Here is a 21,779-nt window from a genome sequence, read left to right as displayed (position 1 = left end):
TAAATGGATTCTCCCAGAGACCTCCATTCTTTACACTGCAGGTATCATGTAACAGAATCTCAGAATTTGCTGTAATAGAATCTCGCCCTGCAAATATTAGCAGCGATTTCCAAACTGCGGCACGACTTTTGCGCAACTTTCCTATTGGACAGTGTGGGGTGTGACAAAGCCGATCGTGGTCTACATCGATCACCAGCAGGTAAAAATCAATCAGTTATTAAACTTTATTATGTATCAAGAATTAACCACTGAATCACGGGTGAAGTCTCTTTGCGTTTTAATCCTGTGGTATCTCGTTGTAGCCAAGCGTTGGCGGCTATTTACATAATGTCTGGCTGTGTTATGGGGGTCCGCTCCCATCCCGAGCTGTAGTATCATTGCCCCCCTACCACCCAAGTTGTTTTGCCGAAGAGGTCAGGTATCGCCTACACTGGTGAATGCACGGTCCTGGACGTCTCGACAGCTCCCGGCATTATAGTGGCGTTTGTAGGATCTTCTAACAGGTCCGGCAACAGGAATGTATGAGGCAAAAAACAAAAAATTACTGGTGCAAAAGTGGAGTTTTTATAGAGGAATCTGCACCTCGGGTAGGTGATTAGTCACGTGTGTCCTCCACAGACTATCTACTGGCAGGGCTCACAGTCCAGGAATCCTGAAGAAAGTCTTCCACGTATTAACAATGCTTCAAGTTCATAGGAAGAGTCTTCTAGAAGGAGAGTTATCCTTCCCAGCCCTCCCATAACTGGTCTCTGCAGAATACAGAACAGACAGGGTCAGAGCCCGGAGCGCCACATCCCCTCCCCGGCCTCATAATCGGCATACAGGCAGCAAAGCAATGAGGCAGGGGCTTATTTAGGCAAGGATAGCGCATGGATGTATAAAGCTTCCAATCCTGAATTCAGGTACTTTTTAGGCTTAAAATACGGCATTGATTAATTAATTCCGCATATATTTTTATATAATATTGTAATATATTTATATATCTCAGATATCTAAAACTCTACCCCATTACATGGCTCCAAATACTCCAAATTACCTCCTTCTGCCATAAAAGTATGATGACATTCTAAGTAAAGTCACCACTAGGGGGAGCTCAGTGCCTACAGATTGATACACATCTTCCTAAAATCTGATTTGTATGCAGTGAGCTCCCCCTAGTGGTCTCTTCAAGAAGAGCTTTATGTAGCTATAGTCTAAAGTTATAGGGGCTGTCCAGGCTTGGAGCTCAAGTCTGTAGTCATTCTATGTGACTGCAGACTTGTAAATCCTCATAGCACACAGTGTGTGCACTGTCAGGATTCTCCAGTGCAAGCATACATGCAGTCGAATAGACGTGTGATGTCTCATTTAATACAAGTGCATGGAGCGAAGCCGGACACGTCTAGTCTAAAAGTGGTCGAAAGCGCAAATCATATACTTGCATGCACATGAATCCTGACAGTGCGCACAATGTGAGGATTCACAAGTCTGCAGTCACATAGAGTGACTGCAGACATGAGCTCCAAGCCTTCACAACCCCCTTTAAGCAGGTTTGAAGCTTTTTATCAGTAACCGATCCATTCCATAAACTAATTAATCATGGACCCGAAATCATATTCATGTTTCTGACTAATAACTAGTATTGCTGCTGTAATAGAAAGTAATATATTGGATAAATGCGTGTATAAAAATCTCTGAATCTGCAGGAAGAAGAAGATATTATGGAATATATTGCTGTCCGAACATGATGTGCGGAGAACAGAAGCCTTACATCTTCTGCAACAGATCAGTCGCTATCTTTATCTAAGCATGGCTCATGACTCTCCCCAAAGCGAAGGAGTAGGCTGAAAAACCTGTCCCGTGACCGATACGGCATACATGCAGTTAAACAGGAAAGATATACTGTGTGATGTCCCACAACTCACAAGGATTTCGATGATGGTCTCTTCGTTTTTGGCCACTTTCGACGCTGAAGTTGTCTGATTTCAAGCAAGGAAGAAAGAAGAAGAAAAAAAAAAGAAAAAAAAAAAAGAGGAAGGTAACCCATCACCAAGAAGAAAAGTGGGAACACACCACACTACAAAAAGATCTCCAAGCCTTGTCCACAGGTAACAGATGCTACATGACCACCTATAAAAGGTGGTCATGTGCAAAACTAGGAGCAATAATGGCAGCCAGGAGCTTCCCGTGGAGGAGACCAGGATAACACTATGTAAGATGTAGCAGGGGCTGATCGCTCCCCTTAACCCGTAATCGGGATGACACTTACTTGAACTGCTCGAAACTTTCATCCTTCAGACCTGCAAGTACAAAATGAAGATTAGGCAGAGCTCGAGCCCAAGAACAGCAGCAGACGGGGGAAGAACGACGACAACCACTCCTCTCAGCATCCTAGGAGTTGTGGTTCTCTAACGGTAACGTACCGAGCTCCATGTTCCGCGTGCGGGGGTTGCACTGTCGGGAGCCTCTACAGCTGCGCAGCTCCATCAGCTGGACGTGTAACTGGTTAAGGACGTCCCGATCCAAAGTGTTCACCGCATTAATCAACTACAAAAGATAAGTGTCCAGGAGGAGTCAGCCTGGTTAATAGGTGTCAATCAAAATGTCAAACCACAATACACCCCTCAAAGGATAACCCAGGGTGCCAGGAAATACGTAAGTGGTTAAGTGCCACAATACATAAAAACCAAAGCGAAAAAATAGCACCAAAAAACCAAAAAATCATATAAATATATAAACTTTATTACAGAAAAGACATATAAATCTAGATGAAATAGAGAAATACAGGGAAATGACAAGAAATCACACCTAAAAGGATGACAACGTAGTCCCCAACAGGCAACCATATAATCAATAGATGAAAAAATGAAAATAAGGTAGTAAAACCCGTACTGGTGCTGCAAAAAGTGCAATCTGAAAGAGAGCTCAAGTAACAATACATCCACATATTAGCATAGTGCACCAATGGATGTGCGGTATAATAAGTGCCAGAAGGGAAGCCTCAAACAGAGAAAAGTGCAGCAAGCACACAGACTAAGGTAGTAAACAAATAATAATGTAAACTCCTAGATACCTATGGGACCACGATGCCATCCACCCCAACGCGCGTTTCGGCAATGTGCCTTCTTCCGGGGGCTCTCTTTCAGATTGCACTTTTTGCAGCACCAGTACGGGTTTTACTACCTTATTTTCATTTTTTCATCTATTGATTATATGGTTGCTTGTTGGGGACTACGTTGTCATCCTTTTAGGTGTGATTTCTTGTCATTTCCCTGTATTTCTCTATTTTATCTAGATTTATATGTCTTTTCTGTAATAAAGTTTATATATTTATATGATTTTTTGGTTTTTTGGTGCTATTTTTTCGCTTTGGTTTTTCTGGTTAATAGGTGGCCCCTTCTGATGGATGCATGAGGGTGACTGCTATTGTCCTGTTAGCAGTTACATTGGCGCTTATTACCTGATACGGATCAGTGTTGAGGTCAAAATACTCCAGGAAGCCAGTGGCAAATTCACAGAACAGGAAATTGTGGGTTTCATTAATGGTTCTCAGGCACCAATAAGTGTTGTTGTTGGCGCTGGTGCAGGCACAGAATGGCCCCACTGTGATGGGAGGGAGAAGAGGCAACAGTGAGGAGAGGGGCCGACACCCACCCATCCACAGATACAGGACAGCCCTATGTAAATGGCCTCCCAAGGAATGCCTGTCATCTACACTGATAGGGCGTCATAGCTTGAGCCCAGTACTAGGACCTTACATGTCCAGAAGGGGGCGGTCTGCCAGTGCTGGTTGTCGTGGGTGAAACAAGTGAGGCCAGGCATGCTGCACGTGTCGTTGTTCTTCAGCCTTTTCAGCAGTTTGCGCAGTTTCTTCTTGCGTCTCTGTTCCCGCAGGAGCGAGATCTTGTCGTGTTCTTTCAGCGATTTCCTGGGTACAAACCTCACACAATCAGGACCCCTCGTCATCACTTACACGCACTGCAGGCAGCCTCTGGGTGCACTTACTTAAAGGGGTGCATAAGGGGACTCCCACTCGTCAGCTTCCCCTTCTTGTGTTTGAAGTGATAGCTGAGGAGACAGAGAAAGGCAGATATGAAGAATCATCTGTACCTGTGACATTCAGCATTACACGCTGTCTCATGACCCAGAACGTCCAGGAGGTTTAATTCACCCCATGGTCGTACAGAATGTGCAGGTGGCGATACCTGATCTTGCTGCAGTCACAATCCTCCGGACGCTTCTTCTTCAGGTGCCCTCGGACCTCTCTCAGGTTCTTGATCTTATTCTGTAACGTCTCAATCTAAAATATAAGGAAGGGTGACAATGTCAGTTCTGCTGTGAGGTAGAAGGAACCCTGACTTGTACCCAACAGCACCCTGTATTATACTTCAGAGCTGCACTCACTATTCTGCTGGTGGAGTCACTGTGTACATACATTACATTACTTATCCTTTACTGATCCTGACTTACATCCTGTATTATACTCCAGAGCTGCACTCACTATTCTGCTGGTGGAGTCACTGTGTACATACATTACATTACTTATCAGTACAGGATAAGTAATGTAATGTATGTCCAAACAGGAAGAAAATAGCAGCACCACACAAGTCTTCAAGTAAAAAAAACCTTTGTCCTTTATTTTAACAACGTGCTGTGGACATGGTTACAGAGGGCAGGATAATTGCAAGAAGAACTGGTTAGGTTAATGGACTACGGTTGTTTTGCGTGGTATATGCTTTAACGGGTCCTGATCTGTCTGGAAGATAGTAGAAGATAGTAAAAAGACACTGGGACATTCTTAAAGAAGACAAAATTATGGGGGATAAACTTCCTGAGCACCCTTTGTTTATTTACAGAAAGGCTAATAATTTGGGAAATAAAATAGCCCCTACGGTTCCACACGTCCATGGTGCAAATAAATATCCCCATATGTCTAGAGGTCATGGGTTCTACCCCTGTATGAAGTGCAAATCGTGTAAATTACCGTATATACTCGAGTATAAGCCGAGATTTTCAGCCCAAATTTTTGGGCTGAAAGTGCCCCCCTCGGCTTATACTCGAGTCACGGTAGCGGTGGGGTCGGCGGGTGAGGGGAAGAGGGCGCTGAGGCATACTTACCTAGTCCCAGCGATCCTCGCGCTGTCCCTGCCGTCCCACGGGCTTCGGCGCTGCAGTTTCTTCCTCTCTTCAGCGGTCACGTGGGACCGCTCATTACAGAAATGAATAAGCGGCTCCACCTCCCATAGGGGCGGAGCCGCTTATTCATTTCTCTAATCAGCGGTGCCGGTGACCGCTGATAGAGAAAGAAGCTGCAGCGCCGAAGACAGGAGGGGACAGCGCGAGGATCGCCAGGACTAGGTGAGTATGTTATATTCACCTGTCCTCGTTCCAGCCGCCGGGCGCCGATCCATCTTCCCGGCCGGCGCCTCCATCTTCCCGGCGTCTCTGCTCTCTGACTGTTCAGGCAGAGGGCGCGATGACGCATACAGTGTGCGCGGCGCCCTCTGCCTGATCAGTCAGAGCAGAGACGCCGGGAAGATGGAGGCGCCGGAACGAGACGCTGGGAGCTGCAATCAAGGGAGGTGAGTATGTGTTTTTTTTTCTTTATTGCGGCAGCGGCGGCACAAATTTATGTGGAACATCTATGGGGCACAGTGAACGGTGCAGAGCACCGTATATGGCACAGCACAGCTATGGGGTACAGTGAACGGTGCAGAGCACCGTATATGGCACAGCACAGCTATGGGGCACAGTGAACGGTGCAGAGCACCGTATATGGCACAGCACAGCTATGGGGCACAGTGAACGGTGCAGAGCACCGTATATGGCACAGCACAGCTATGGGGCACAGTGAACGGTGCAGAGCACCGTATATGGCACAGCACAGCTATGGGGCACAATGAACGGTGCAGAGCACCGTATATGGCACAGCACAGCTATGTATGGGGCACAGTGAACGGTGCAGAGCACCGTATATGGCACAGCACAGCTATGTATGGGGCACAGTGAACGGTGCAGAGCACCGTATATGGCATGGCACAGCTATGGGGCACAGTGAACGGTGCAGAGCACCGTATATGGCACAGCTATGGGGCACAGTGAACGGTGCAGAGCACCGTATATGGCACAGCACAGCTATGGGGCACAGTGAACGGTGCAGAGCACCGTATTTGGCACAGCACAGCTATGTATGGGGCACAGTGAACGGTGCAGAGCACCGTATATGGCACAGCACAGCTATGGGGCACAGTGAACGGTGCAGAGCACCGTATATGGCACAGCACAGCTATGGGGCACAGTGAACGGTGCAGAGCACCGTATATGGCACAGCACAGCTATGGGGCACAGTGAACGGTGCAGAGCACCGTATATGGCACAGCTATGGGGCACAGTGAACGGTGCAGAGCACCGTATATGGCACAGCACAGCTATGGGGCACAGTGAACGGTGCAGAGCACCGTATATGGCACAGCTATGGGGCACTGTGAACGGTGCAGAGCACCGTATATGGCACATCTATGGGGCACAATGAACGGTGCAGAGCACCGTATATGGCACAGCTAGGGGGCACAATGAACGGTGCAGAGCACTATATGGTTCACACCTATGGGGAAATATGAACGGTGCAGAGCACTATATGGCACAGCTATGGGGAAATAATGATCTATTTTTATTTTTGAAATTCACCGGTAAATGCTGCATTTCCACCCTAGGCTTATACTCGAGTCAATAAGTTTTCCCAGTTTTTTGTGGCAAAATTAGGGGGGTCGGCTTATACTCGGGTCGGCTTATACTCGAGTATATACGGTACTAAAAACAAAAAAACAACTTTCGCTTACTAACGGAAGCACGGAATGGCAAATAAAAGATTTTATATCTTGCAATACGACAGGGGTTATTTATTCTATCAAATGCCCCTGCAATAAGTTATACATAGGTCGAACTAAACGAGCTTTGCAAGTAAGGATTAATGAGCATTTGAGGAATATTAATAAAAAATTTCAAGGCCATCCGCTGTCAAAACACTTTTGCGCTCACCACAATGGCGCAATTGGGGGTACTTTGATTACAGGCCTCAAAATCGTTAGTAAAAGTTGGCGGAGAGGAAATTACATCTAGCAGATGTCCAGGGAGGAAACAAAAATGATATTTCAATTGGACACTTTAGCACCGAAGGGCTTGAATAGTGAGATTGAGCTATTTGCTTTCAATATATAATGTGGACACATGACTAATGCGGGCTATATAGGTGGAGAACATCCAGAACGGACCATCCCTGATGAAGGAATTCGTCCTATTCCGAAACTAGTAGGAAATTGGTCCACAACGCTATCCATAGCAAGTCACGTGAGCAATCACATGACCGTGACGTCACGCAAGGTCCTGCAGAGGCAGAGAACCAAGAGCTATACAACAGCGTTTAGTCGCTCTTAGTAGTGGGCGAGCACAGGGCTGGTTGCCGCCGGCCGGGGCACTGCCCGGAGCCCGCTCACGGGAAAGCGGAAGAAGAAATAAACTCCACTGAAGCCGCATTCTTCCACATTTGGACTTGTATAAAGATTGACTAAAGGGAACTGAGGACCTTACCATTTATACTGCACCAGGTAGAAATCTAAAGTTTTTCTAACGGACAGTTAACATCGCTCAGAACCTCTTTTGTTATTTGGACAATGTTGTGCTCCCTGGCGGAGCTATTTTAAACAAACACAAATTTATTTTTAAATAGTTTTTACAGCCATATAAAAGGTGCAAACACTCAGTTTTTTTTTTCTTGGAGGGACTTAGGGGTCATAAAACTACAGAACCCAGCGCGGATTGTTTATATATATTTGTTTAGATCTAGAACTTTGCAGGGTCTGTAGTTATGGAGGATTGCTCCGCTCACCTCATGGTCGATGTGCAGCTTGTGATCCTTCCAGGCCTGAAGAGACTTGTATAGATCCAGGTCGCATTTCACAGTGTCATTAGGAAGGATGTGGCACCTGTGTATGGGATGGGACATTATGTAGAGGGAGACGCTGCTGCCCGACCATACCTATGGCTGCAGTGATCCTGACCCCAGACCTCTCACCTGTGAGTCACTTTCACAGCACTAGGAACGACCAGTTCATTTATGATTCCTCCAGTGCCACTAAAGTCATCGGCGTCCTTATCCTCATCCCCATCTTCATCGTTGTCTTCGGGCTCAGGCAGCTGACGCTTGGTGAAGTTCCTCCTCAGCACAGGTTCATATTCCTGCTCTATGTCCATATTAATGACATCCCCTGACACTTCAATGGACACAGAACGGACGGAGCGGTTCCTCATGTAATTGGCCTTGTACTCTGCAACAGAAAGAAAGCACTGAGGTCAACACTGCAATGCTGTCTCCATCCACCACTTGTATGACACAGACACAAAGCCTCCTGCGACTACACTGTATGTGCTGAGGAAAATCAGGCCTGAAGGAATCTGTTCCACTATCCCCAGAAGACACAATGGGAACGGAAAGTATTCAGACCCCTTTAAATTTTTCACTCTGTTTCATTGCAGCCATTTGGTAAATTCAAAAAAGTTCATTTTTGTTACATTAATGTACACTCTGCACCCCATCTTGACTGAAAAAAAAAACAGAAATGTAGAAATTTTTGCAAATTTAATAAAAAAGAAAAACTGAAATATCACATGGTCATAAGTATTCAGTCCCTTTGATCAGACACTCATATTTAAGTCACATGCTGTCCATTTCCTTGTGATCCTCCTTGAGATGGTTCTACTCTTTCATTGGAGTCCAGATGTGTTTAATTAAACTGATAGGGCTTGATGTGGAAAGGCACACACCTATCTATATAAGACCTCACAGCTCACAGTGCATGTCAGACCAAATGAGAATCATGAGGTCAAAGGAACTGGCCGAGGAGCTCAGAGACAGAATTGTGGCAAGGCACAAATCTGGCCAAGGTTACAACAGAATTTCTGCAGTACTCAAGATTCCTAAGAGAACAGTGACCCTTAAATGGAAGAAGTTTGGGACCACCTGAAGTCTTGCAACACCTGGCCATCCAGTCAAACTGAGCAATCGTGGGAGAAGAGCCTTGGTGACAGAGGTAAAGAAGAACCCCAAGATCCAGAGATGCAGTAGGGAGATGGGAGAAAGTTCCACAAAGTCAACTATCACTGCAGCTCTCCACCAGTCGGGCCTTTATGGCAGTGTGGCCCGACAGAAGCCTCTCCTCAGTGCAAAACATATGAAAGCCCATATAGAGTTTGCTAAAAAAAAAAAACACATGAAGGACTCCGAGACTATGAGAAATAAGATTCTCTGGTCTGATGAGACAAAGATAGACCTTTTTGGTGATAATTCTAAGCGGTATGTGTGGCGAAAACCAGGCACTGCTCATCACCTGCCCAATACAATCCCAACAGTGAAACATGGTGGTGGCAGCATCATGCTATGGGGGTGTTTTTCAGCTGCAGGGACAGGACGACTGGTTGTCATTGAAGAAAACATGAATGCAGCCAAGTACAGAGATATCCTGGATGAAAGCCTCTTCCACAGTGCTCTGGACCTCAGACTTGGCCGAAGGTTCACCTTCCAACAAGACAATGACCCTAACCACACAGCTAAAATAACAAAGGAGTGGCTTCAGAACATCTTTGTGACCATTCTTGACTGACCCAGCCAGAGCCCTGACCTAAACCCAATTGAGCATCTCTGGAGAGACCTGAAAATGGCTGTCCACCAACGTTCACCATCCAACCTGATGGAACTGGAGAGGATCTGCAAGAAAGAATGGCAGAGGATCCCCAGATCCAGGTGTGAAAAACTTGTTGCATCATTCCCAAGAAGGCACATGGCTGTACCAGCTCAAAAGGTGCTTCTACTCAATACTGAACAAAGGGTCTGAATATTTATGACCATGTGATATTTCAGTTTTTCTTTTTTAATAAATTTGCAAAAATTTCTACATTTCTGTTTTTTTTTCAGTCAAGATGGGGTGCAGAGTGCACATTAATGAGAAAAAAATGAACTTTTTTGAATTTACCAAATGGCTGCAATGAAACAGTGAAAAATGTAAAGGGGTCTGAATACTTTCCGTACCCACTGTACCTTCAGCCTCTCATTCCCAAAAAAACAAGCATGAAGGAAAAGAAACACATGGCATTACACCGCCTCGCCTTTTGACGCAGAGAACTAAACCCATGTAATGAGGGGGATGGGGAACCATCAGTCACGCGACTCTCTGCTAGCGGGACCTTCGCACATATTCACACACTCAGGGACACAAACTGCCGCTTCTCCAGGACTCACTTTTCTTGGTGAGAAGCTTCTTGGTGCGGCCCAGTCGAGACATCTTATAGCCAATGGCGTCACAGTTGCATTCATCGCTGTTGGTGTTGTAGTAACTGGTCATGAGATTGGGGGACATCTTGCTGTCGGGGGCTGCAGAGAGACTTGAGATCCCCTTACACTTGTGCAGTCGTAACTTTCCTGTGGGATCCTCCACACACTGCCACTTCTGCAGACAGGAATAAATAAGAACAAGGGATAGGTAAGAGCATTACACAGCATGAGGCTGAATCTAGGAACTGTCACTTTAAAAAGTGTCACATGACTAACAAAATATTCATCTACAGAATCATCATACAAGTAATACACTACAGACAGGAGAGCCACTGGGTACATACATTAGCATCAGTGAGTAACCTCCAACATTATACTCCAGAGCTGCACTCACTATTCTGCTGGTGGACTCACTGTGTACATACATTACATTACTTATCCTGTACTGATCCTGAGTTACATCCTGTATTATACTCCAGAGCTGCACTCACTATTCTGCTGGTGCAGTCACTGTGTACATACATTACATTGCTTATCCTGTACTGATCCTGAGTTACTTCCTGTATTATACTCCAGAGCTGCACTCACTATTCTGCTGGTGCAGTCACTGTGTACATATATTACATTACTGATCCTGAGTTACATCATGTGTTATACTCCAGAGCTGCACTCACTATTCTGCTGGTGTAGTCACTGTGTACATACATTACATTACTTATCCTGTACTGATCCTGAGTTACATCCTGTATTATACTCCAGAGCTGCACTCACTATTCTGCTGGTGCAGTCACTGTGCACATACATTACTTATCCTGTACTGATCCCGAGTTACATCCTGTATTATACCCCAGAGCTGCACTCACTATTCTGCTGGTGCAGTCACTGTGTACATACATTACATTACTGATCCTGTACTGATCCTGTGTTACATCCTGTATTATACCCCAGAGCTGCACTCACTATTCTGCTGGTGCAGTCACTGTGTACATACATTACATTACTGATCCTGTACTGATCCTGAGTTACATCCGGTATTATACCCCAGAGCTGCACTCACTATTCTGCTGGTGCACTCACTGTGTACATACATTACATTACTGATCCTGTACTGATCCTGAGTTACATCCTGTATTATACCCCAGAGCTGCACTCACTATTCTGCTGGTGCAGTCACTGTGTACATACATTACATTACTTATCCTGTACTGATCCTGAGTTACATCCTGTATTATACTCCAGAGCTGCACTCACTATTCTGCTGGTGCAGTCACTGTGTACATACATTACGTTACTTATCCTGTACTGATCCTGAGTTACATCCTGTATTATACACCCCAGAGCTGCACTCACTATTCTGCTTGTGGAGTCACTGTGTACATACATTACATTACTTATCCTATACTGATCCTGAGTTACATCCTGTATTACACTCCAGAGCTGCGCTCACTATTCTGCTAGTGGAGTCACTATGTACATACATTAGATTACTTATCCTGTACTGATCCTGAGTTATATCCTGTATTATACCCCAGAGCTGCACTCACTATTCTGCTGGTGCAGTCACTGTGTACACACATTACATTACTGATCCTGTACTGATCCGGAGTTACATCCTGTATTATACCCCAGAGCTGCACTCACTATTCTGCTTGTGGAGTCACTGTGTACATATATTACATTACTGATCCTGTACTGATCCTGAGTTACATCCTGTATTATACCCCAGAGCTGTACTCAATATTCTGCTGGTGCAGTCACTGGTTACATACATTACTTATCCTGTACTGATCCTGAGTTACATCCTGTATTATACTCCAGAGCTGCACTCACTATTCTGCTGGTGCAGTCACTGTGTACATACATTACATTACTTATCCTGTACTGATCCTGAGTTACATCCTGTATTATACCCCAGAGCTGCACTCACTATTCTGCTGGTGGAGTCACTGTGTACATACATTACATTACTTATCCTGTACTGATCCTGAGTTACATCCTGTATTATACCCCAGAGCTGCACTCACTATTCTGCTGGTGGAGTCACTGTACGTTAATTATCCTTTACGGATTCTATGTTGGTTGTTCGGTGTAATATTTTGCAGTTTCTCGCTTTTCTGCGGCTGGGAATAGGTCCGAGAGATGTCTGATTCTCTTATTTGGCTCCATCCCGACTGAGCAATGTCATTTGAGCTGTAACTCCAGCAGAGGCCACCAGATGTCACTACTGACCTGCGCTTTTTCCTGTAGGGTGTCACATATTCCTCACCTGCCCCAGCTGCTCGCAGGCCGTCTGATACTCCGCTCGCTGACACAAGTCTTTGACGCGCTGATACTTGGGCAGGAAGTTCTCCTCTTGTGGATCCATCTTGTCTGCCTCCTTCTTATGTAGCAATTTTCTATAATTATATATATTTGTGTAATATAATATAGCCGGGGTCACTGTTCAGCATTTATACAATGATGGCGGAGGACGGCACATACATACAGGTCTCAAGAGGTGACGTAAGAGCAGGTGCAGGTTCCCCACTCTTCCCTTGTAGGCGCAGGAGCACTTACCCGCGCTCCACCAGAAATGAATCTCTCCAGACTTTCACTTTTTTCTGAACTTGAAACCTGAAATAAAGAGAAATCTATCACACCCCAACAAGGCGATGATCGGGCGCAGTGATGGGCACAGCGACAGCCACGGCGTGCGCCATTGATACACAATCACCCTTATTTTATATGGGGATGCCACTGTGGAGGATCCGGTGACAGCCAGCGCAAAGATGCGAAGATTCCCAAATATGCTGATAATGTGCAGAGAGAGAATGTTGCTCATCAGACGTGGCAGCAATGCCAGGAAGGAGGCCAATTAATGTCTCCTGTGCGGGTTCCTACATCCGTTGCCATGGTTACATCACGTTGTATGACTTGTACGGACCTTTGATCGAGGTGGATCTGTGTCACCGCACAACACATCTAAACGTAACCGCGATTATTGCATACACTACTATTTCTTCCAAAAATAACATTTATTACCTAACTAAAGGGTAAGATCGCTGAGGGCCCCATCAATCTGTGGGAATGCAGCAGTAGTGCATGTGTCACCTCCGCTCCATTCATTTCTATCAGAGTGGCAGTGCGCATGTGTCACCTCTGCTCCATTCATTTCTATCAGAGTGGCAGTGCGCATGTGTCACCTCTGCTCCATTCATTTCTATCAGAGTGGTAGTGCGCATGTGTCACCTCTGCTCCATTTATTTCTATCAGAGTGGAAGTGCACATGTCACCTCCGCTCCATTGATTTCTATCAGAGGGGCAGTGCGCTTGTGTCACCTCCGCTCCATTCATTTCCTTCAGAGGGGCAGGGCGCTTGTGTCACCTCCGCTCCATTCATTTCTATCAGAGCGGCAGGGCGCTTGTGTCACCTCCGCTCCATTAATTTCCTTCAGAGCGGCAGGGCGCTTGTGTCACCTCCGCTCCATTAATTTCTATCAGAGCGGTAGGGCGCTTGTGTCACTTCTGCTCCATTCATTTCCTTCAGAGAGGCAGGGCGCTTGTGTCACCTCCGCTCCATTCATTTCTATCAGAGTGGTAGTGCGCATGTGTCACCTCCGTTCCACTCATTTCTATCAGAGTGTCAGTGCGCTTGTGTCACCTCCATGTAGTGAAATATGTATATGTTTATATGTGTAACCAGCAGTAATTTAACATCTGTCCTGAGAAGGTCACAACATATGTATCTTGGGAAGGTAGTCTATTGTCTCCAATCTTGACAGGGGGTCTGGCTGGGAACCAGGAAGAAGGGGAAACATTTCACACCTTCTAGCTCTTTGAAGAGAGATGTCAATTACAGTCTGACACTATCTATCCATGAAAAACTTTTACACAGGGAATCTCAGAGGAAAATAATATATTCATTGGGGGAGCGGCCGTGGCCCAATCAAAAACAAGCAATTATAATATTAACCTAAGAGGCTGGTCAAGAAATTTGACCTCCAGAGTAACTCTATAAATTAGGCTTGCATACTTATAAAGTTGTTCACATATTGGGGGCAGCCGAGCTGATGTGTTCCAGTACATATTCACCCCCCCCCCCCCAGGGAGCAGAAAGCAGACTACAAAGTTAGACATTTCTGTAAGTTTTCTCCTGTGTATTTTTATAACTGTTTTGCATATTTGTATGTCTCTTTATTACCATATTTTTATACCTTTTTTATTATAAATACTGTACCTTTTTGTATTAAAGCAAAAGTTTAGCAAGTTGAACCTTGTATGTTCTAAAGAACTGTGTGAGCCTTATGAGCGGTAGACAGTAGTAGTAATATTTCCGGGACTCATCGCCCGTGTATTCGGTGAGTGGTGGCAGCGTGTATGAGCGGGTGTGTGTGGCCTGGGTTGGTGTGTGTAATGCTCCCATTACAGCATAGGACAGAGGCTGAATGCTGGACTGAGAGAGGAGAGATTAACCCTTGCAGGCGCAACCCCAAGTCACGTGCTGAGAAGTGGGTACGTGACAAATTGGTAGCAGTACGTTGGGATCCGTGACACTCCGTTTCACTCATTTCTATCATAGTGGCAGTGCGCTTGTGTCACCTCCATTCTACTCATTTCTATCAGAGTAGTAGTGCTTGTGTCACCTCTGCTCCATTCATTTCTATCAGAGTGGCAGTGCTCTTGTGTGACCACTTTATAAGATCCCTGCTCTTGCGATCGGTGGGGTCCCAGTGAGTTAAATGTTATAAATGATCCCGCATCACACGGAGCCCTCACCTATTCACCGGTCTCTCCGTGTCCAGCAGTTTCAGGATTGACTTCCCGTCCATATCCGGGGGAATGTCCAGGCCGGCGATGTCCAGGATAGTCGGGGCGAGGTCGATGTTGAGCACAATGTGCGGGTTCCTGGGGATGGATGCAAAAAAAAAAAAAAACAGGGTTAGTGATGAATACTCCACTCACACCGAGAGCTGCAGTCACAATTCTACTGTTACATCGTGTCGTGTTCAGCGCCTTTTGAGTCTTTGCTGTGGTGCGTTTTGGTTGTGCGGTTTACATAGACGAGAAGCACTCACAAGTAGCCAGCATCCACGTTTGGTCCACGGATATAGAATGGTACCCGGATGTCAAATTCGTACGGCATGGACTTTCCCTTCACCAGACCGAACTGGCCGATGTGGTAGCCGTGGTCAGCCGTGTATATGATGTACGTGTTGTCCAGCTCGCCCAGCTCCACCAGCATGTCATAGATCTGGAAGACCACATTCACCGTTACACAATGCACACATCTCCCCTCCACCCCATCACATATACGGTATACGGCCGCCCATCATCATCCTCCTTCAGGAGGGCAGCAAAGGAAAAAGAGACACTTAAGTCAGATATGGAACGCAAGCTCATAAAATAATATAGTAAATATAAATAATCCTGAGCAACTGTAACTTATCTTCCACTGACTCAGTCACAGCCAGAGCTGCATTCCTAATTCTGTTGTTCCATTATATATTTTACTCTAAACACATCCAGAGCTGCACTCCAAATACTATTGTCCCATTATATCTTATATTTCAGGTACATCCAGAGCTTAACCATTATATAATATACTCCATGCACATCCAGAGCTGCACTCAATTTTATTGTCCCATTTTATCTTATATTCCAGGTACATCCACAGCTGCAGTCATAATTCTATTAGCCCATTATATCTTATGTTCCAGGCACATCCACAGCTCCACTCCTAATTCTGGTGTTCTTTTAGGTTTTATACACCTGTCACATCCAGAGCTGCACTCACAATTCATTTGCTTTCTTGGAGCCAAAAAGTAGTGCATTATGGCAGCTCAGGTGATATTTACACTGTCAGAGCCTAGGTCACACAACTGAGAATGAAGTGCAGAGAAACTGAGAGAAATCGTGTGCACAGCACTGGATGTGACTGGAGTATAAGGCATGATATAAGCAGAATTGTGAGCGCAGCACTGGCTGTGGCCCAGTAGAAGACATGATGTCACTGGAGACATGGTGTGCCTTGGGATCAGTACAGGATAAATAATTACAGGCGCTGTATCACAGTGAAAGCTCCGGCGTCTGAGGCTGTAACGCCAGGAGACATCACCCTCTCACCGTCCTGTAATAGCAGGATTATTTTGGAAGCACACGAGAGGTTGGCGGTATTCTCACCATATTGAAGAACTCTGCTTGAGGTCAGTGGAAATATCACCACTGATCAGAGCTAAACACTGTCCAGGCCTAGTCATGCTCACAGCTGAGGGTTTGTTAGTTTGTATCAGTACAGACAATACAGCAGCACAAGTCTCTATCCTGTGCTGGACTCCCTGCACTGACACACAGGTGCCGGATGGCTGGGGGCATCCTTCCTGCACTGTCCGCACCTTCTCCATAGAGTCCTCCACGGACATCAGGGTCTGTAGTCGCCGGCGCTGCAACATGTTGGTGAAGTCCATGTGGATGGGCATCATGGGGCCCGTGTACCTCATGATCCAGTGCTTGTCTGGGTTCGGGGCGTAGTTGTAGCTCGGGGTTCTGAAAGACAAATCGGGGTCCAGCTGATCAATGTCAGGGGTAGACAGGAGAGGTGTGGGTGACATGGCCTGGATACTCACATGTGCTGGGAGGCATTGGAGAACATGTGGGAATACTGGGGCGCAGCGTCTTCAGGGCCGTGGGGGGCGGCGTGGCTCAGCACCATCAGCACCGGTCGGTGGGGGTACATTTTCTTGGAGTTTTGGAAGAAGCTGAGGCTGTTGTTTGTGATGAGATCTGTCAGATAATCCTACAAGAAAAACAGGAGACAAGTGAGACTCCTCTACCTGATCCATAACCCGGGGAGCACCAGCAGAACTGTCACCCCAACATCTCTTAGGCCTTTTTATTAATCCGGGTGATGACCAATATGGCCACCAGTAGAGTTCACATATAAGTTGCCACCTAACTAAGGTCTCTGAATGCGGGACCCTTAAAAGGCGATGGCGGCCATATTGGTTGTCACCAGCTTCTATAGCATAGAGTTTTACACCTCGGCCCCTGCTCAGCAATTCCTCCGGCTGCCGCATCATTAACCTCTGAGAAGAAGGGCACCGCTGATCAATGATGTGTAATTGTTCTCCTCTTCAGCCCGATCACACAGAGAATTTCTCCCTACAGGCTCTGTTGCCTACGCCGAGACATCTCCGCTCATGTCAGGTCTGATCAATAATCCTGCTCGCTTAGCGACAATCTGCAGAGAAGGAGCGAGGACGTCACCCCAGAGGACGAACCCCGGGGTTATTAACAGGGCCGGGGTCCAGTCTTCTGCAGGACTCTGGAAGCTTGTTCCAAAATCTCAATTACAAATTGTTTTTATGAAGAGATTGGAAACCAGAAAAACACCTTCCTGACCCAGTCCTTCCACAGCTCAGGGTTTGGTACAGTGTATTCAGTGTAACGAGCCCTTCACTAGGACGGTTCCATATGAGAATCACACTCAGACCCCAGTGTGACCCCTCCGGAGCCACCCGCACCGGCCACAGGGTGGCGCTCACCTTGGAGTAGTCCGACCCATGTTTCTCCTTCACCCCGTTCCGGCAGAGCGTGTAGTTATAGAAGCGTGAGTTCTTCACCAGCCCGACCCATTCCTTCCAGCCCGGGGGGACGTACGAGCCGTTATATTCATTAAGGTATTTGCCAAAGAAAGCTGCAACATAAGACGGAGGAAAAGATGAAGTCACAAGACGAGAACAAGGACAGCGGTGTTCTGCTCACCCTGCGGGGCGTGTGGCCGAGCGTCACCAACACCGGGCACCAGACACAGCGTCACATGTAAGTGTTAACAGTGTAGAGGCAGCCCCTGTACCTAAGCCTATCCTGTGCTACACAGCCTGCTGATGTATCTAATCCTCTGTGCAATAATCTACCGTATCTAATCCTAACCCGAGTGGTACTGTCTGCTGAGCTACTATATCTAATCCTATCCTGGACGATACTGTCTGCTGAGCTACTATAACTAATCCTATCCTGGGAGATACTGTCTGCTGAGCTACTATGTCTAATCCTATCCTGGGCGATACTGTCTGCTGAGCTACTATAACTAATCCTATCCTGGACGATACTGTCTGCTGAGCTACTATATCTAATCCTATCCTGGGCGATACTGTCTGCTGAGCTACTATAACTAATCCTATCCTGGGCGATACTGTCTGCTGAGCTACTATACCTAATCCTATCCTGGGCGATACTGTCTGCTGAGCTACTATATCTAATCCTATCCTGGGCGATACTGTCTGCTGAGCTACTATACCTAATCCTATCCTGGGCGATACTGTCTGCTGAGCTACTATACCTAATCCTATCCTGGGCGATACTGTCTGCTTTGCTACTATACCTAATCCTATCCTGGGCGATACTGTCTGCTGAGCTACTATAACTAATCCTATCCTGGGCGATACTGTCTGCTGAGCTACTATAACTAATCCTATCCTGGGCGATACTGTCTGCTGAGCTACTATGTCTAATCCTATCCTGGGCGATACTGTCTGCTGAGCTACTATAACTAATCCTATCCTGGGCGATACTGTCTTCTGAGATACTATGTCTAATCCTATCCTGGGCGATACTGTCTGCTGAGCTACTATACCTAATCCTATCCTGGGCGATACTGTCTGCTGAGCTACTATATCTAATCCTATCCTGGGCGATACTGTCTGCTGAGCTACTAGAACTAATTCTATCCTGGGCGATACTGTCTGCTGAGCTACTATATCTAATCCTATCCTGGGCGATACTTTCTGCTGAGCTACTATATCTAATCCTATCCTGGGCGATACTGTCTGCTGAGCTACTGTATCTAATACCATCTTGTGCGATACTATCTGCTGATCTACTATACCTAATCCTATCCTGGGCGATACTGTCTGCTGAGCTACTATAACTAATCCTATCCTGGGCGATACTGTCTGCTGAGCTACTATACCTAATCCTTTCCTGGGCGATACTGTCTGCTGAGCTACTATAACTAATCCTATCCTTGGCGATACTGTCTGCTGAGCTACTATAACTAATCCTATCCTGGGCGATACTGTCTGCTGAGCTACTATACCTAATCCTATCCTGGGCGATACTGTCTGCTGAGCTACTATATCTAATCCTATCCTGGGCGATACTGTCTGCTGAGCTACTATATCTAATCCTATCCTGGGCGATACTGTCTGCTGAGCTACTATACCTAATCCTATCCTGGGCGATACTGTCTGCTGAGCTACTATAACTAATCCTATCCTGGGCGATACTGTCTGCTGAGCTACTATACCTAATCCTATCCTGGGCGATACTGTCTGCTGAGCTACTATACCTAATCCTATCCTGGGCGATACTGTCTGCTGAGCTACTATAACTAATCCTATCCTGGGCGATACTGTCTGCTGAGCTACTATAACTAATCCTATCCTGGGCGATACTGTCTGCTGAGCTACTATGTCTAATCCTATCCTGGGCGATACTGTCTGCTGAGCTACTATAACTAATCCTATCCTGGGCGATACTGTCTTCTGAGATACTATGTCTAATCCTATCCTGGGCGATACTGTCTGCTGAGCTACTATACCTAATCCTATCCTGGGCGATACTGTCTGCTGAGCTACTATATCTAATCCTATCCTGGGCGATACTGTCTGCTGAGCTACTATAACTAATTCTATCCTGGGCGATACTGTCTGCTGAGCTACTATACCTAATCCTATCCTGGGCGATACTGTCTGCTGAGCTACTATATCTAATCCTATCCTGGGCGATACTGTCTGCTGAGCTACTATAACTAATCCTATCCTGGGCGATACTGTCTGCTGAGCTACTATATCTAATCCTATCCTGGGCGATACTGTCTGCTGAGCTACTATATCTAATCCTATCCTGGGCGATACTGTCTGCTGAGCTACTATACCTAATCCTATCCTGGGCGATACTGTCTGCTGAGCTACTATACCTAATCCTATCCTGGGCGATACTGTCTGCTGAGCTACTATACCTAATCCTAGGCAGGGAAGTCGCTGGCCAGACGGCAGGACTCGGCGCAGCGAGCAGGTAAACAGATCATTCATTCTCTGAGCTGAAATATCCTGCATGTCTATTGCTCCAGTCCCTGACAGCAAGCAGCTTGAATGGTAAACAGATCATTCATTCTCTGAGCTGAAATATCCTGCATGTCTATTGCTCCAGTCCCTGACAGCAAGCAGCTTGAATGGTAAACAGATCATTCATTCTCTGAGCTGAAATATCCTGCATGTCTATTGCTCCAGTCCCTGACAGCAAGCAGCTTGAATGGTAAACAGATCATTCATTCTCTGAGCTGAAATATCCTGCATGTCTATTGCTCCAGTCCCTGACAGCAAGCAGCTTGAATGGTAAACAGATCATTCATTCTCTGAGCTGAAATATCCTGCATGTCTATTGCTCCAGTCCCTGACAGCAAGCAGCTTGAATGGTAAACAGATCATTCATTCTCTGAGCTGAAATATCCTGCATGTCTATTGCTCCAGTCCCTGACAGCAAGCAGCTTGAATGGTAAACAGATCATTCATTCTCTGAGCTGAAATATCCTGCATGTCTATTGCTCCAGTCCCTGACAGCAAGCAGCTTGAATGGTAAACAGATCATTCATTCTCTGAGCTGAAATATCCTGCATGTCTATTGCTCCAGTCCCTGACAGCAAGCAGCTTGAATGGTAAACAGATCATTCATTCTCTGAGCTGAAATATCCTGCATGTCTATTGCTCCAGTCCCTGACAGCAAGCAGCTTGAATGGTAAACAGATCATTCATTCTCTGAGCTGAAATATCCTGCATGTCTATTGCTCCAGTCCCTGACAGCAAGCAGCTTGAATGGTAAACAGATCATTCATTCTCTGAGCTGAAATATCCTGCATGTCTATTGCTCCAGTCCCTGACAGCAAGCAGCTTGAATGGTATCTGAGTCATTCCATCTTCGGCATTGAATCCTGCATATATCTATATATGTTAGTCATCCTATTATGCATTTTTTGTGTTTATAGATATTTAATCTGACTTTGCATGTCCTTACTCAGCGAGATCACATAACTGTTTCAAAGTGGTCTATGATCCATGTAGACCTGGACATTTGTTTATCTGATCACTACATTTATTGTGTCCTGTTGTCTCAACTGAGTTTGATTGATTGCTAACGAGCTTTAACACAAAAAAAAAAAAAAAAAAAGGAAGATCTAAGGGCTAGCCTTCTATAAATGTAGACTTAGCTTGGGGAAGCATTCATGCAGGGGTGCATTCGTGCACTTGTATTCGTGTATTTTTATTCAAAGTACTTTTTTTTCTAAGTACTCGGCAGTTATAACATGGCAGTTAGACAGGGCAGGAGACAGGTAAGAAAAACTAAATCTATTCCCTATTCACTTGAAACAACACAAATACTCACCATATTTATTTGCATATTCTATATCCTGGCTGCTGCATTCACTCACATTCACCGCCCT

General features: G+C 45.9%; 1 protein-coding gene across 9 annotated transcripts in view; it reads right to left on the bottom strand.

Annotated features, from left to right (window-relative positions):
- Window positions 1-200: 200 nt before the first annotated feature.
- SULF2 (sulfatase 2) overlaps window positions 201-21,779 on the bottom strand; it is a 110,149-nt gene continuing 88,570 nt past the window's right edge. For 6 of the 9 annotated variants that reach the window (XM_069750830.1, XM_069750831.1, XM_069750832.1 and 3 more), the window contains 18 exons: window positions 17,824-17,975; window positions 16,906-17,075; window positions 16,675-16,825; window positions 15,358-15,533; window positions 15,059-15,187; window positions 12,860-12,916; window positions 12,570-12,699; window positions 10,271-10,478; window positions 8,051-8,303; window positions 7,865-7,961; window positions 4,185-4,279; window positions 3,985-4,047; window positions 3,738-3,907; window positions 3,440-3,582; window positions 2,403-2,526; window positions 2,249-2,279; window positions 1,905-1,958; window positions 201-749 (listed from right to left, as the gene is read on the bottom strand). In XM_069750830.1, coding sequence (XP_069606931.1) covers window positions 719-749; window positions 1,905-1,958; window positions 2,249-2,279; window positions 2,403-2,526; window positions 3,440-3,582; window positions 3,738-3,907; window positions 3,985-4,047; window positions 4,185-4,279; window positions 7,865-7,961; window positions 8,051-8,303; window positions 10,271-10,478; window positions 12,570-12,699; window positions 12,860-12,916; window positions 15,059-15,187; window positions 15,358-15,533; window positions 16,675-16,825; window positions 16,906-17,075; window positions 17,824-17,975 — 2,234 coding nt within the window. In that variant the 3' untranslated portion in view covers window positions 201-718. The remainder of the gene's footprint in view (window positions 750-1,904; window positions 1,959-2,248; window positions 2,280-2,402; window positions 2,527-3,439; window positions 3,583-3,737; window positions 3,908-3,984; window positions 4,048-4,184; window positions 4,280-7,864; window positions 7,962-8,050; window positions 8,304-10,270; window positions 10,479-12,569; window positions 12,700-12,859; window positions 12,917-15,058; window positions 15,188-15,357; window positions 15,534-16,674; window positions 16,826-16,905; window positions 17,076-17,823; window positions 17,976-21,779) is intronic. The other 3 variants (XM_069750836.1, XM_069750837.1, XM_069750839.1) reach the window with 1 other exon arrangement.

Source organism: Ranitomeya imitator, chromosome 2 (genome assembly GCF_032444005.1).
Source record: "Ranitomeya imitator isolate aRanImi1 chromosome 2, aRanImi1.pri, whole genome shotgun sequence".
In the NCBI taxonomy this organism is placed as follows: Eukaryota; Metazoa; Chordata; class Amphibia; order Anura; family Dendrobatidae; genus Ranitomeya; species Ranitomeya imitator.
The sequence above is the reverse complement of the archived record's forward strand: the minus strand, read 5'-3'. Positions and strand labels throughout refer to the sequence as shown.